This window comes from Podarcis erhardii (genome assembly GCF_964252035.2).
Source record: "Podarcis erhardii genome assembly, chromosome: 2".
Taxonomy (NCBI): Eukaryota; Metazoa; Chordata; class Lepidosauria; order Squamata; family Lacertidae; genus Podarcis; species Podarcis erhardii.
This window is the reverse complement of record NC_138498.1, coordinates 28,698,682-28,715,770: the sequence shown is the minus strand read 5'-3', so window position 1 is coordinate 28,715,770 and position 17,089 is coordinate 28,698,682. Positions and strand designations below refer to the sequence as shown.

General features: G+C 46.9%; 1 protein-coding gene across 3 annotated transcripts in view; it reads right to left on the bottom strand.

Annotated features, from left to right (window-relative positions):
• Window positions 1–17,089, bottom strand: part of TTYH2 (tweety family member 2) — an 81,497-nt gene that overhangs the window by 18,143 nt on the left and 46,265 nt on the right. For all 3 annotated transcript variants that reach the window (XM_081849755.1, XM_081849753.1, XM_081849754.1), the window contains exons 3-7: window positions 15,258–15,369; window positions 12,626–12,846; window positions 3,985–4,080; window positions 3,417–3,489; window positions 274–343 (exon numbers count right to left, since the gene is read on the bottom strand). In XM_081849755.1, the coding sequence (XP_081705881.1) occupies window positions 274–343; window positions 3,417–3,489; window positions 3,985–4,080; window positions 12,626–12,846; window positions 15,258–15,369 (572 nt within the window). The remainder of the gene's footprint in view (window positions 1–273; window positions 344–3,416; window positions 3,490–3,984; window positions 4,081–12,625; window positions 12,847–15,257; window positions 15,370–17,089) is intronic.

Genomic DNA, 17,089 nt, shown 5'->3' with positions numbered 1-17,089 from the left:
AATAATAATAATAATAATATTTTAAAAGCCAAAAGTCTGTTCCAATGCAAGCACAAGTGTGACCTCGGGTGCCCTTTGTTCGAACAGGTTTGGCGGCCTCCCTCGATCTGAGTCTGCAGCTGTACACCCTAAGGATACCCTGTGGACAGCAATGCCTATCTGAGAGCAGGAACAGGGTCAGGCGAGACAAACGGCAATGTTTGTTGCGCTTTACCCAACTTCTGTCCCAACTGAGGCATCGCCCATACCACCCAAACAGCATAGGAATCTCACCTGCACTGAGGTCGCTTTGGGTCATGTTCATGATGAACTTATCTGGAGCCATGCAGAAGTCACTGGTACCCTATGAAAGAGTTTTAAAAAGGGAGGCACTGTGATGGCTAGAAGGATGACTTGAGGAGGTCATACACCTGGTTGGGTGGGGAGGAAGGGTTGTAGCTCAGTGGAAGAACATCTACAACAGCCTTTCTTGGGTCCTCAGATGTTGCTGAACTACAACTCCCATCACCCCTAGCTAGCAAGGCCAGAGCTCAGGGATGATGGGAGTTGTAGTCCAACAACATCTGGAGACCCACAGGTTGAGAACTGCTGATCTACATGGTCCAGTCCCTGGAATCTGCAGGTAAGGCCAAGACTCCCTGTCTGAAACCCTGCAGGGCTGCTGTCAGTTAGTGTAGAGACGGCACGTCCAACTTCCAAGAGATTGCGATCTACTCCCACTATTAAAAAAATCTGGCAGTGATCTACCCATTGGATTGACCAGAATATTTTTTTTTTGAAAGCTTCATCAAAGTTGTTGAGCTTTTTTCCCTTTGCTTTTTTGGGGAAGAATCAGGATCCTGCGATCGACCAGAATCGACAAAGGACATTCCGCAATCAACCAAGTACATCCTGGTGTAGAGAATGCAATTTTCATTACAGGTATGTGTGTCTAAAAACCACACCCGTAGACAGGGTGGATTTGATTAAAATCACGATTTAAATCACTAGTCAGTAAGACTTGATTTAAATCATTTTTATTTTTACAAAAAGGCTCATTCTTGGTGGTATAATCTTAATATTTACAACCAGGTGAAGGTTTCACTTTCGGAATAATACATTTTCAGAGTAGGTTTTACAGTTATAATCAAAAATTAATGATATGGTTATACTATTGGAAATACATAGACAGATAATTATGAAATTATTGTGCAGGTTTATATAAGTTCACTGTTTATATTTGGACAACTTATAGGAAGGAGAAAAATAATCATTTCCCTAATAACAATTTGAACAATTTATTTAACTAAAACAGTAACATTACAGCATATGTATACATGTTTGTTAACTGATGTGGTTAAACATTTTTTTTAAAAAAAACTTAGACTGAGTTTTAGCACACATGAAAAACTTAAATCCTTATTTCCTGATGAATAGCCTTTGGACTAAAATGCAACATAAATAGAAAACTATCTTTAGAAAGATTTTTGCTCCAAAAGCATTTTATTTTAAAAATCCGATTTAAATTAAAAAAAATCCAATTTAAGTAAAAAAAATCAATTTTTGTTAAATTTAATTTTTAAAAATCATTGATTTTTTTTTAATCCACCCTCCCCATAGAACAGGCAACTGCTTTTAAGACTTTAGCACTTTCTATGAAGGTACATTTGATTTCTATCTTACACTTCCAATTCCTCTCCTGTTATCTGCAGCATTCATAGAAATGTGCAAATATATGTGTGTGTGTGCGTGCACACGCAAGTGTGAGGTGCTTCTGGTGGCCTCTCAGCCAGAAAACCAACCTTTTGGAGTGTTAACAAGAGCAGATCAACAAAGAGGCTTGTAAAACACCTGCCTCGAGTGCTGGAGAAAAATGGAACTATTTTTGACTTTTTAAATTTAAGGCATTTCCACATTGCCTTTCGTTCATATTGCACTCACAAAGCAAATTTGAAACATTAAAAAAAAAAGGGGGCGGGAACCAGCAGTAGCAATAAATCACACACACACAAAAATTTAAAACCAAAAACCAGTTTGTAAATAACAGAAAAGGAACTGGGAACCAGCCTCCCCTGAACCACCAGCAGTAGATATGCTAAACCCAAGTCCTACCTGAACAACACATAATGAGAGCTTTTGAAAGGGGGCTGGCAAATCCATGAGTCTGACAGCAATGATTGCCCTGTGCCAAATCAAACTGGAATCATGCAGACTGAATCTGAGCAGTTGGGCAACTTAGGGAAGCTTACTCAAAATCACTTTTCGCACTTTAATAACTGACCCCTTTCGTACTCCCTATCAGGTTGGCAGTGGGAATCCCAGTACATGTTCGTGATAAATGAAAAGCATCTTGGCTGTGCATCTTGGCTGTGAGTCCTGGAAGATCTGCTCCCTGACTTGCAGGCTTTTCCCCACCTGACCTGGGAGGGGCGGGACCCTGACTGACTCCAGCTACAAAAATCTGAGGCTGCTGAACAGACTCTTGGGTTGGGGTCTTTGTTTAGGGGTTTTTGTTGCTGTTTTGGGTATGAATTCTTTGTATCTTTATATTTAAATCTTACGTTTTACATGGAAATTTCTATTTGGCAGCTAGCGTACTTTTCGATGTGTTTTATTTATTGTTTATGGCTACTCTTATGTTTTTAATGATGTGAATCTTTTTATGCTGTCGGCCGCCTCGAGCGTCATTTTTAAGTATGGAAAAGTGGGATACAAATAAAAGGATGTTGTTGCTGTTAAGAGGTGTCGTTCCTCCAGAAACAAAACGAAACAAAACTACAAAAAGGACAGCGGTAGGCATAGCGAGAAGACCAAAAAGTTTGCCCTGGCTTACCGTATTTTTCGCTCTATAAGATGCACATTTCCCCCTCCAAAAATTAAGGGGAGATGTGTGTGCATCTTATGGAGTGAATTCAGGCTCCTTGGCTTCAGCGATAGCAACGCGAAGCCTCCGAAGCGCAGTGGGAGTGCTCCCACCATGCTCCGGAGGCTTCGGGTTGCTTTTGCTCTCCAGGCTTTAAGGATAACCACCTGAAGCCTTCGGGTTCCTTTCACTGAAGGGAGGAGAAATGGAAGGGGCTCCATTTCTTCTGCTGCTTCGCTGAAGGGGCGCTGCGCAGAGAGGGGGAGATTTTTTTTTCTTGTTCTCCCCCTCTAAAACAAGGTGCGTCCTATGGTCGGGTGCGCCCTATAGAGCGAAAAATACAGTATATGCACCCAAAAATCAGAAGGCTTCAGCAGCTCACATGCTGGGAAGCTGGGTTAGGCAGGCTTTCACCAGCCAGAGCTACCAGGTGAGCGAGGAAGGGAGCACAAAAACAAAACACAAGCCATCGCAAGGCACACAGATATCGTTCCAGCTCTTAAAGCAACCTCAGATATATAACACAAGGGAGGAGAGAAGAAGCGGGATGCTACGTCCCAGGTTTCGTGCTTACCACCGCTCCCGAAACATCTGCTGCGAAGGAAGACCAGCTGAGAATGAGTGTGAAAAGCCCACAGCACAGAATCCTGTGGACAAAAGGCAAAACAGTCAGTGGACAGAAGCGGGGCTCGCTGAGAGGGTGTCGAGACAGGAACCCCCCCACCACTTATGTACACAGCGCTTAACGCAATGAGCGGCTTCTGGTCCTCGCTGCCCGCAGCCTTACAACGTACCTGTAAAGCAGGTTGCGACTGCACCTATTTTACAGACGCAGAATGGAGGCACAGCAGGGAAGGACTGTGGAAGCAGCGCCCAAAATGAGCCTAGGGACAACTATGCAGACTAAACGTGTGATGGTTTATATATTCATTCTGGTGATTTATAGCCCAACTCTCCAGTAAAATCTATCCCAGAGCAGGGCCCCAACATGAAACATTGCAATACATAATGAAATAAAATCGACCTGAAACAAAATATGAACCCTAACAAACAAGAAAACTATAGATTGCATTAAGGAAGCGTTAGAGCGACAAAATGCCTGCTCCGGTCAACTAACCCAAGTGCAGGAGTCCTGTACTCACACAATAAGCAGACATTTGGAGTGCTTTGCTAGGCCCAGGCAGGCAATAAGGCAGATCACCAAGTCCAGGATGAAAAGCAAGAGGTAGGAGAGCCATCTGCGGAGAGAGGGGAGGCTGGATATAGAATCACAGAATTGCAGAGTTGGAAGGGACCCCGTAGATCATAGAGTCCAAACCCCCAGTAATAGGCAGCTGCCCCATACGGGGATCGAACCTGTAACCTTGGCGTTATCAGCACCACGTTCTAACCAGCTGAGTTATTCAGTTATGATTCGGGCAATCCTGCAGAAGGGCTGGAAAACGTGAAATGCAAGCAAGACCACAGATATTAAATGTGAGGAACTGCAGTACCTCAGAACCAGGCTTCTCCAAGCTGGAAACTCTCCCACATATTTTGGAATACAACTTCCATCAGGCCCAGCCAGCTTGCACCAAGCCACGCCCAGCCAAACACTTTCGACATCTGTTAAGACTGGCTGTGGCATGGAATGGAGGTGAGAAACAACCCAACTCCTCTCCTCCTTTCACGTATTACTCAACATTTTGCAGGAGAAATCACAGGCAGCTACGTCACTGTTTTCTTGGGGGACAGTTATATTTTTGTGGGATGCTAACACAGCAAATGTGAAATTTCATGGCATAGGCTTTCCTAAATTTTCTGTGTAGAACCCCCGCCCCCTGACAAATATATTTATGGACACTATATGGCCCTATTCCTCGTTATTGTGGCAGTAGGGGGGTGAGGGACTTAAAATAATGCAGTTGTGCAACAGCTCCTTTGATTTTTATTGGCATCATTACGAAGAACCATGTTCTCCACACAGAGAAGCAGGACTTTGACTTTGGGATGTGTGGGCAGGCATCAAAACACAGAAGGAACACTGTCATGGCTATGTCTGAAATTGAAGAGTGAACTCGGCCCTGAAAATTACTGAAAATTAAGGTGACAACTGTCCTTTCCGCATACTTGAAAAGCGTATTTCCTTGTTGAGGCTAGGGCTTTTCAGTGTCCAAGTCAGAAGATGGGCCAAGACAGCTTCCCTGCAGAAGAAGTCTAGGACTGAGAGATGTTGACAGCAGCTTCACTCTATCAGCCTCAGGGCTCAGTGCAGCATATTTCCTTACAGGGATTGACAAGGACAGGTTGGATCTCCTGCCCTTTCTCCTCTTTTAAAATTTCTTTTTAACCCTTTGCTTACAAGGTGGTTTTCTTTTCAAGAGGTAAATGAAATCTGCAACTACATATAAAAATGAGCATATCATATGCAGCTTTTTTACCTGAGATCCAGCTCCGAGGGCCTTCTGGCGGTTCCCTCATTGCAAGAAGTGAGGTTACAGGGAACCAGACAGAGGGCCTTCTCGGTAGTGGCACCCGCCCTATGGAACGCCCTCCCATCAGATGTCAAGGAAATAAGCAGCCTATCCTATTTTTAAAAGGCATCTGAAGGCAGCCCTGTTTAGGGAAGTTTTAAATATTTAATGCTGTATTGTTTTTAACACTCAGCCAGATTGGGGGGGGGGGAATAAATAAATAAATAAATAAATAAATATGCTAATTTGCATCACGGCCCCATGCCCTGGATCTAGCAAACATCCCTGGAGACTAGACAAGTGCTTCTAGGACAACCAGAAGCAGGGCCTGAAAAGTCTTCTGACTTCTAGTCTTCTGACAAAGCCATTTCTGAGTTGCTGTTTGTGATATTCCAGCTTCAGTTCCCAGCCCCCTCGGCGGTTCTGAGAATCATTGCAATTTCCAGCCTACACGGTTGTGAAGATGTGCTTGTGCATGCGTGGGGAAATGCATGGAGAAATCTCAGAAGCTGTTGAGTGGGGAAGGGTGTGCTGAGCACTCGAGGGGCAAGAGGGCTTCAGCACCTTGAATGGTTCTTTGCCCTTCTCCGAAAAGGAAAGTGGAAGGATGAAGACTTGCTTCGTTCGAATAATTTATTCGGGTTGCAGAATTCACTATTCTCTGGCAGGGAGTTCTCTTTTTTTAACAAAAATTGTTGGCATCTGTCTGTCTTGAGAGAGAGTGTCCCTCTAGGGATGAAGTCAAACTGCGTAGGGACCTCTCCAGGGTGGAAGCCTGGGCAAATGTATATGGAGGTCTTGGGCTGCCCAGACATGACCCCCTTCTCAGCCTCAGTGGTCTGAAGGAAATCAGAGCAATACATTTAGCATCAGCTTGGCTGCAGGAGTTGCCGGAAGGAGGCGTACAAGGCACCATCGAACTGTCTTAAGGACTCCACGCCAGATTTGTGTAGGGTTTACTCCTTAGCCCTTTCTTCTCCCAAAGATGTCCCACAAGGGTGCAGCTTTAACTATATATACAGTGGTACCTCGGGTTACATACGCTTCAGGTTACAGACGCTTCAGGTTACAGACTCCGCTAACCCAGAAATAGTACCTCGGGTTAAGAACTTTGCTTCAGGATGAGAACAAAAACTGTGCTCTGGCGGTGCGGCGGCAGCTGGGTGCTCCATTAGCTAAAGTGGTGCTTCAGGTTAAGAACAGTTTCAGGTTAAGAACGGACCTCCGGAACAAATTAAGTTCTTAACCCGAGGTACCACTGTATATATATATATGCACACAGAATATACAGTGGTACCTTGGGATGTGAACGGGATCCGTTCCGGAGCCCCGTTCGCATCCTGAACAGAACAACAGCCTGTCTGCGCAGGTCGTGTTTTGCCGCTTCCGCACATGACGTCATTTTGAGCGTCTGCGCATGTGTGAATGGCGAAACCCGAAAGTAATGCACTCTGTTACTTCCGGGTTGCCGCGCAACCCAAAAGTGCTCAACCTGAAGCACATCCAACCCGATGTATGACTGTACACAAAGGTTTGGCTATTGCCACTAGCTAGATTTGGTGATATTTCTGGCTCCGTAATGCAAGATGCTCTGAAGGGAGGGATTCCACTGCAACACACTGCAGCTTGTACAGTGCCGTACGTGTATGTGTGCGCGTGCAGCAGTGCCATGCAGCAGCTTCTTCCCCCAGCCTTCCAGGGCAAACAAATACGTTCTCTTCTTGCTGGCAAAAGATGGGCTTTTGATCTCTCCTACCCTGCCTATGCCGCTCTGCTCTGCCTTTATTCACAGCCAGTGGCTTTCTGCCTCATTAACACTACAGAGGAGAGAAGGAGGAGCAAGATCAGTGGGTTCTTCCTCTGTTTTAATCACTGCCTGGAGTCAGGAGAGACCTAATTAAAATTCCTCTGCCTTGGTCAGGAGCTGGGCACAAGCTAGTAGCTTGGGGTCCACTGTCACAGCTCTCAAGGCAGATGCTAAATTTGGAAAGCGGGAACCGTTGGCGGGGAGCTCCAGCCTCATTTGTGGCCTCTGCTGCCATGCTGTTTAACACTTGCTGCCTCCTGAAAGTAGCTTACAATAAGGTAAAGGTAAAGGGACCCCTGACCATTAGGTCCAGTCATGACCGACTCTGGGGTTCATCTCGCTTTATTGGCCGAGGGAGCCGCCGTACAGCTTCCGGGTCATGTGGCCAGTATGACTAAGCCGCTTCTAGCGAAACAGAGCAGAGCATGGAAACACCGTTTACCTTCCCGCTGGAGCAGTACCTATTTATCTATTTGCACTTTTGAGGTGCTTTCGAACTGCTAGGTTGGCAGGAGCAGGGGCCGAGCAACGGGAGCTCACCCCATCGCAGGGATTCGAACCGCCGACCTTCTGATCGGCAAGTTCTAGGCTTTGTGGTTTAACCCACAGCGCCACCTGGGTCCCAGCTTACAATAAGAAGGCGCAAATTATAAACCGGAGGGGTTAAGTCACCGAAAGCACAGAACTTCTGTGCTGAATTCAATGTACATTAAAAGCTGGCCACACAGTAAAGCGAGTGTTTAGAATTTCCGCCGCACAGTCGGTTTGATTATAAGATCCTTATGACAACACAGGATGGGAAGTTAGCAGGGGAGAGGCCTTGACTAAGTGGGGAAGCACATGTTTTACATGCAAATGGAATCAGGTTCAAACCCTGGTGTTGCCCATTAGAAGGATCAGAGGAGCAGGTGATGGGGAAGATCTGAGATCCTAAAGTGTGCAGTGGACTGGTGGTGGGGAACCTCTTCCAGCTAGAGGATTGCATGTCATGGAACTGTAGAGTTGGAAGAGACCCTGACGGTCATCTGGTCCAACCCCAAGCAATGCAGGAATATGCAACTGTCCCGTAATGGCATAGAACCTGCAACCTTGGCATTATCAGCACCATGCTCTAGCGAACTGAGCTATCCTTCTGGGCAGCCACATGCCAGTGGTGGGAGGGGCTAGAGCAAAGGTGAGGAGGGCAACTAATGCAAATGTTACCTCTGTGTAGTGGGCTAATTTCTACGCACATACATTCACCCTCCTGAGTGCTTAAGAGACTGCTACCAATTTGTGCGAGGCATTCAAGCGCATACTGGAACATAAGGTTTGCACAGCTAAATTGGACTAGAGCACTGTCACCCTAGCACATGAAATCCACTTTATATTTTTTAAAAAGGCAAGAGTGTTTGTGGTTTGCAAAGTGATGAGGCGATACAGTGAGAAACGTGGGGGAAACGAATGATTAAACGGGAAGAGAAGCGCAAGCACTCTGCAAGCAAACCAGAATGAACGTTCATAGTCATATAGCTCTCCCCATAAACAAACTGAGAGTGAACGCTGAATAAAGGAGTTATTTGGAGGAGCCCGCTCTCTTCCATCCAGGCAAGGAAAAAAGTATTATGGGGGTTCAAGGACATTTTCCAGCCAGGCAAAAACTCCCAAGGAAGATGTGATGGAGATAATTGCAGGGTATGTGTGACCTGGGCAGGAGTCCTGAAGTTCTCTACCCCTGCCATAAGAGAGCTGCTGCCAGCAGACAAGGGTGTGCTAGACCAGGGGTCAGTAACCTTTTTCAGCCGTGGGCCGGTCCACCATCCCTCAGACCTTGTGGGGGGCCGGACTATATTTTTTTTTGGGGGGGGGAGAACGAATTCCTATGCCCCACAAATAATCTAGAGATGCATTTTAAATAAAAGCACACATTCTACTCATGTAAAAACAATCTGATTCCCAGACCGTCTGCGGGCCGGATTTAGAAGGTAATTGGGCCTTAGTTTGCCTACCCCTGTGCTAGACAGACAAACACTCTGACCTGGTAAAAAGCAGCTTCCTGTGTTTGGAAAGTCATCTGCCAGCATTGCAGAACTACCAAGTGACCGCTTCCCTCTGCCGCCACGTGTGACATGTATGGTACTTGCATTTATCAGCCTTTATGCAGGCGGAAATAGCACACATGGTCAAGACAGCCTTGCCATTTCTGAGCTCTTGAATGGACATTCTCCTTAGGAAGGTCGCTTTCAGCGTTTATTAAGGCAAGAGAGCTTTCCCCAGTTCATGAATACGCTGCACATTTTTCTTCTTCTTTTAAACATACAAAATAGGAAGGTTTGCAATTGCCGAACGACATAAGCAGCCACAAGGTTCCCACAGTATTTTGTTCAATATTTAAGGTTGCTGTGCACCTGGATGAACTCCTAGGCGAATGGCATGCGGACAACTGACCCGTGAGAATGGAAAACCGTTCATGTGGACTGCACAAACCCATGCAAGCTCTCTGCCAATACCTGCGCAGCACTGTAGCAGCGCACCTCGGGGCAGAATAAAGCTCCCCTAAGCACCTGGGCTACCATCAGGACTGCCTAAACAGATCCCCGGAAGAGAAAGCCGTCTAGACGGATCAACCAACAGCCCAGCCATCTAGTAAACCTTTTATACGAATGTAGTTTACAGGAAGCTTAAAAGGCCTGCTCGTATTTCCCCTTCACATTAAGCCATTCCTCTTTTAATTAGCAGGCCCTTTTAGCTACGGCAGTCTTTTACTAAGCAAGCATCATTCTAGACATTCTGACGGCCTTTCAGATAAACAAAGCTGCGCGACTGCCAGTCATTCAAGCCTGAATCAAAGACCTTGGATTTGGTGGCCACAACCTGCTGCTGTGCCACATGACCGGCTCAGAAGACCACTCATTCAACAGACTCTTCCCCTCCCTAACAATTCATAGAATCATAGAACTGGAAGGGACCCTGAGGATCATCTGGTCTAACCCCCTGCAATGCAGGAATATGCAGTTGTCCTATACAGGGATCGGGACGCGGGTGGTGCTGTGGGTTAAAACACAGAGCCTAGGACTTGCCGATTAGAAGGTCGGCAGTTCGAATCCCATGGCGGGGTGAGCTCCCGTTGCTCAGTCCCTGCCTCCTGCCAACCTAGCAGTTCGAAAGCACGTCAAAGTGCAAGTAGATAAATAGGTACCGCTCCGGTGGGAAGGTAAACGGTGTTTCCGTGCACTGCTCTGGTTCGCCAGAAGCGGCTTAGTCATGCTGGCCACATGACCCGGAAGCTGGACGCCGGCTTCCTCGGCCAATAAAGCGAGATGAGCCCAGCAACCCCAGAGTCATTCATGACTGGACCTAACGGTCAGGGGTCCCTTTACCTTTACCTTTATGCAGGGATCGAACCTGCAACCTTGCCATTATCAGCACCACGCTCCAACCAACTGAGCTACCCAGGCATTCAAGCTCTACCCAAACCCCAAGTGCACAGAGACATTCAAACTTGTGCAACAGCCGCGTGAGCATTTTCGAATCCAGAAATCTTTCTGATGCCTGCCTTCTCCCTCAACTGTAGAGGCACACTCAGTTTCTACCTTGGAATCGTACTGACACAACTTACCCTTACATCTGAGTACAGTAGAAACTTATGGTTGCCATTAATTTTGTTTTTAACTCATTTTTATAATGTTTTATAATGTTGTATTGTTTTAGTGTTGTTAGCCGCCCTGAGCCCGGCTTCGGCTGGGGAGGGCGGGATATAAATAAAATTTATTATTATTATTATTATTAGAAACCCCCCCCCCCAAAAAAGTGGAGTTTATTTTCCCCAAGTGCCACAGGCTCCTTTATGCAGAGCCCATGCAAAGAGGTGCCATCTGCCTTTATGCAACGCTAACATTTCCTCCTGAGCAGAAATGTCACAAGTGCCTGCAGCGTGACGGGCTGCTAGGTTTGCCTCTTAAGAAGAAACACCTTCCTTTTAAAGGGTGCCGCTAAGCGCTGAGAAGGATCATAACTCAAAACATATTTGCTTTGGCGAAAACCTGGAGGCAGTGAGAGGAGGGGGCAGCGGCAGAGTTTGACTGAGAACAAGGTTAGGACAGTGCGCTCGCAAGACCCACAGTTGCTCGACGCCACAGATAATTCTCCTTGTGCCCTTGCTGCCTTAACAAATGCCCCGAGGGTTCGCACAACAGGAAAGATGTCCTCGAGTTGAGCCATCATCCTCACCCTTCGACTAACATGTGGGCATCCCATTCAGACACAATCCTGCTTCCATTTATTCAGCCCAAAAGGACCATTGAAGGATGGGGACAGTAACTCACGACTCTTCCTCCCCCTTTTTATGGCTGTACAGAAGTGGTTCACCTGGTGGGAGTGGAGATGTAATGCTAGCTTCCCAACAGCGGGCCGCTGCTGACACTTAGTGGGAGAGGGAGAGGTGAGGTGGCAGGGAGCTTGCAACAGTGGGAGGTGCCAGATTGGCTCTGTCTGTGTGCCCACACCATGCTGACCTCAGCCATGACCCTGCAGCTGGAAAGCTAGCGTTGCAGCTCTTTCCCTATTGTAAGACTTACTTCTGCTGCTGAATTAATCCCAGTCTTCCAATTCTGTACTCACCATTACCAGTGCGGATTAAGACTGCTGCTATGATGCACTGATGTGATGAAAACGTTATAGCGCTTTGAACATATCACCTTCTTGTGGTGCAAAGTGAGCGATCCCGAAAAAGTGGCCTTATTTACTGCCCCATGCCATTGCTATTACAGAACGGCTGCATGGATTGCAGCCCCTTTCTCTTCCCCACGTTCCTCCTGTTATCTTTCCAACCACTTTCCTACAAGGCACCACCAAGAACGGGGAACCTACAAATATGTCTGGATTGCAACTCTCAACATGGCCATCGGCCACGTTGACTGGGGTTGCTGGGAATTGGAGTCCAACAATTTTTGGAAGGCTCCCACCCCATCCTAGGGGAGGGATTCCAAAGCGGAGGAGAGAGATGAACAAGGGGATTCCCACCTCCTGACTCCGTGATGATGTAACAGTTTCCATGAGTCTTAGATTAAACACCCCTCCATTGTCTTATGGGATGCGGGTGGCGCTGTGGTCTAAACCAGAGCCTAGGGCTTGCCGATCAGAAGGTTGGCAGTTTGAATCCCCACAACAGGGTGAGCTCCCGTTGCTCCTGCCCACCTAGCAGTTCGAAAGCACGTCAAAGTGCAAGTAGATAAATAGGTACCGCTCCGGCAGGAAGGTAAACAACATTTCTGTGCGCTGCTCTGGTTTCACCAGAAGTAGCTTAGTCATGCTGGCCACATGACCCGGAAGCTGTCTGTGGACAAACGCCAGCTCCCTCGGCCTATAGAGCGAGATGAGCGCTGCAACCCCAGAGTTGTCCGCGACTGGACCTAACGGTCAGGGGTACCTTTGTCTTTGAGATGCTCTGCTTTTGACAGGAAATGCAAGGCTGCATAGCAAACTCCATGAAGTCTCCCAATGGGCCATGCACCCCGCCCTCCGCAATATCCCCTCTCAACTTACCTGTAATATTCCACGTAACCAACTTCACCAGCGACTTGAGACAGGTCTACAGTGACGTCGTTCCAGACAGGGAGCCCCGAGAGCTGCAGCACAATATTGCCTGCCATCTGCTGCAGGAACTTGAGTGTCTGCACATAGTCGCCTCGGGTGGCAAAGATCTCGTTCAGCCGCGCCAGGTGCTGCTCCAGAGCCACCTTCATCTGCACAGAGGTGTTTGAGACCTGGCAAAAGACAGCAGACAGAACATTCAGAACCAGCAAGCTGGTTTCTTTCTGAACCAGTCATATTTTCTATGGGTAGAAGGAACAGCCAAGAACAGCTCAAAGTCAAAGTTTCCTTTGGCTTCCATCATGTGCACAAACAGGACTTTGACCAAATCTCTTCAAATACACTCAAGGAAAAGATCCGCTGAAACCAGAATAATCACCACCACCTCAGTTTCTATAGCCCAAATCCCAAAAGCAGATTGGTGAAATTACGTATGCATGCGCTAGAACAACAGACCAAAAAAACTCTACCCTAATAATGGAACTGTAGAGTTGGCAGCAACCATGAGAGTCATCTAGTCCAGGGGTTGGCAAGGTTTACTTCACCTGGGCTGGTTCACTCCAGTGGAGATCCCTCCATGGGCTGGATCATGTGTGTGTGAGCGTGCACGGATGCAATTTCTGGTGTCTGCATCTGTGCAGATGCGATTTCCGGTGTCTGTGTCTGTGCAAACGTGATTTCCGGAGTCTGAGCTGCGCAGACGCGATTTCTGGCACCGCAGAAGCGAGTCCCTGCATCACACTGCGCCGGTTTAGCGCACTGTGTGGGGACTTGCAGAGAGGGCGGCTCGGTTTGGGGGCGGCTTGTGGGATGGTCAAACAACCCCATGGGCCGCTTGTGGCCCATGGGCCTTGGGTTGCCTACCCCTGATTTAGTCCAACCCCCGGCAATGCAGGAATCTTTTACCCAATGTGGGAACCCTGAGATTATGCTCCAGCGACTGAGCTATCCCAGTTTATATCCCAGTTTAACCACTTGAATGGCCTCCGTTATGTGAACAATGAAGATGGCTAAAGTCTGCTCCAAGTAATCTCCCTGTTTACTGGTGTTGCACTGGTACCACAAAAAGAAACTCTTTCCCAATATAAAAACTGCTATGCAATCTATCCATAGGCCTCCTTCTGGCCACACGGAAGTCAAAGGATCAAGAAAGCAAGGAGAACGCTCTATGGAGCAGAGCCTCCTCCCTTCAGAATATTCTGCAAAGTCAGAAAATCCATAATTGACATTTTTATAGTAGTTTTTTAAAGTGAATAACCCACCTGGAGGCATTAGGGTGAAAGGTGGGTCCATATTGCTATTATTATTAGGCATAAACAGGAGCATGGCATGCTAAAAGGCTCAGGCACTCCAAGAACCAGTGAAAGCAAACCAACTACAGGGAATGGATATATACTGAAACTGAGGGCATCATCTGAATACACTGTGCTCCCCACCTAGTACTTAAAGATCGCTAGGCTTTTTGGATTACCACCACCACCACTGAGAAACAGAAAACCCAGTTTGTGTATATGTGAAGTAAACTCAGGAGAAACACAAATTAAACCAAGATGCTAGGAGTACCATTAGTCCCCTAGATGGAGAGAGAGGTTTCATTTCCAAACTGGTCACCTTTTGGTAGTAGTTTGTTGTTGTTGTTTTGCAGTTGGGGGGTTTCCATCTCAGGTCTTAAGCACTGCTGCTGCCTTTTTTCAGCTGTGACTTTCTGCTAGGAATTCCTGAAGAAGTCATGAGAAGAATAGACCCAACATACTCCCAGGTGATACGCTACTAGTTCTCCCTGGGCACGGTGCCATCTGAATTGCTCTAGAGCTGTGTTCTCAACAGTGCCAGAATCAGAGGTGTGCGGCAATATTTTTGGCAGGGGAACAGTTAGGGCCAGAGGGGCCAGCTTCTGAGGGCGACTGGGAGGGGAGAGGGACGCCATGCTTGTGAGCATCACGCCTGCTTCCTTAAGCTGGGCAGAAGCTTCCGGGGCTTTGGGAAGGAGGCGCCATGCTTTAATACTCTAATTTACTACCACCAGCAGCTTTAACTATAGCCCCCACCCACCAACCCTGTGCTTTCAGCACTGGACTCTCCAGTCTTCTGTGATTCTGGGGTCTAACAATCTCCCCTGATCTCAAGTTCTGCCTTTTCTAGGTACTGGGTTTTCAAAGGTTATCAGGAAAAAGCTATGATCTGCAACTACAGACAGTTGCACCCAACACTGACAGAGGGGAGTAGAACCGCTTTGTGCTTCCCATCCCTTCCTATCTCTATCCCAATTTCTGAAACGAAATTGTCTCCATTTTCGCCTCTGGGAAATGCAGAAAGTAGGGTCAGGCTGTGAATTCTGACAGCAGAGAGCACATGCTCTCCTCCGGATTAAAACAGAGATAGACGAAGGAGGCTTTAACACAATGTTTGGCTTGTTTGCACCAGCCTCTGTGCTCTCCCTAGCAAGAGACATTGTTGTTCTCAGACAGCTGCTCTCAATCTCAGGCATTCCAGATAATTCATCAGGACCAGAGTGCTTGCATTAGATGAAAGGGGGGGGGGGAGAGAGAATAATAATATCGTCTCAACCCATCAGATTTCTTACCAGCGAATCAATCTCCGAAAGAGTGCGATTAGCATTATTTAGGGCGTAGATCAGTTGATAAACCCCATCGTTGGTTTCGCTGTTGCCATAGAAACCAATGCCAACAGCAGCACTGGGAATGAAAGGAACACAGAAATATGGGTTAGAAGAGGAGAGAATAAAAATCAGTGTTATTTAAGGTAAGGGCTGAAACAAAGGCCTCATTTAGGCCAACCCGTCACTTTAAGATACCATTCTCAATTCCCCACAAACAGAGAAGTTACACCTCCCCTTGAATATACAAAGTACATAATTGGTTTTGTCTGGCAGGGAGATGGAGGATAGCCCATCTCCCGATTTCCAAAAGCTGTCGAAAACACTTTCACTGACAGAGCCACTTGTCAATCATGAAACTGAAAATATGGCCCTTGCCAAACAGTCCTTTGTCCCTCTAAGCCCCTCAGCTGGACTATCAACATTGCTGCGTTACACATGAGGAGACCAGGTGCCCGTTTGTAAGCAGCTGCAATAGGACAGGCTTGAACTGAAACATTTTCTTTCTTTTAGAAGCACCATTCTGCTTTTAGCTTTGTCCTCCGGTCCTTTTATTCTGAATCAACTTCATAAAAGTTGTATGTTGGAGTTTGGGGTGCATTTCTGCCAGACTCAAAGGAAAGTTCCCCCTCAGGCGCCCAGATCAACTTGAGTCATGGTGTGTGTGTGTGTGTAGTGACAGAGAAATCAAACTATGCTGGTATCTGGGGAGAGACACAAGAATATAAGAGTCTGCTGGATCACACCAATGGCCCATCTAGTCCAGCATTCTGTTCTCACAGTGGCCAGCCAGATGTCTGTAGGAAATCTACAAACAGGATTTGAGCAAAAGAGAACCCTCCTCTGCTGTGGTTTCCATCAATGTATATTCAGAACCATTACTGTCTCCAGCTGTGGAGGCAGAGTAGCAGTCCTCTATAGTCCTCTCCTCCGTGAAGTTGTCTAATCCTCTTTTAATTTTTTTATGTTTCCAGGTGTCATAAGAAAGCTGCAGAGATAGTGCAGGTTAGTGCACACTCCGGAAATGATCTCTTTCAGCTTCTGCCTTCTGGAAGAAGGTAAAGGGTTATAAAGACTAGGACTAGCCGCCTGAGAAACGGTTTCTATCCAAATGTGATTTGGGTTTTAAACGCAGTGTAAGGTAGTCTTTATGTGAGTACAGTGGTACCTCGGGTTACATATGCTTCAGGTTACATACGCTTCACGTTACAGACTCCGCCAACCCAGAAATAGTACCTCGGGTTAAGAACTTTGCTTCAGAATGAGAACAGAAATTGTGCTGCGGCGGCGGCGCGGCGGCAGCGGGAGGCCCCATTAGCTAAAGTGGTGCTTCAGGTTAAGAACAGTTTCAGGTTAAGAACGGACCTCCGGAACGAATTAAGTACTTAACCTGAGGTACCAATGTATATTGTATTCACTTATGGGGTATCAGAGTTTTTAGGGGCTGACCAGGCTGGGATAGCAGGCTTGAGGGTTTTTGAATGTCTGATGTAGATTTTTTCAATTTCGTTGTTCTGTATGGGACAATGACAATAAAAATTATTGTATTGCATTGTATCGTATCGTAAAGCAGTCCGTGAGGCAGACAAGATAAAGGTTCTCTTTGATTCCCCTTGCAATTATTTGCTTTGCACCCCTGGAAAGCCTTCTCATCTAGGAGTCAAGGGAAATGGTCTACCTAGACTGAGAGCAGTGGAAGAGAGGGAGTGAAAGTTCTTCCCCCCCCCCCCCCAAACAGACTTAAAGGGGCATTGTAAGATACCAGGATAGTCAATCTGCCCAAAGAGGAAATGCAGAAA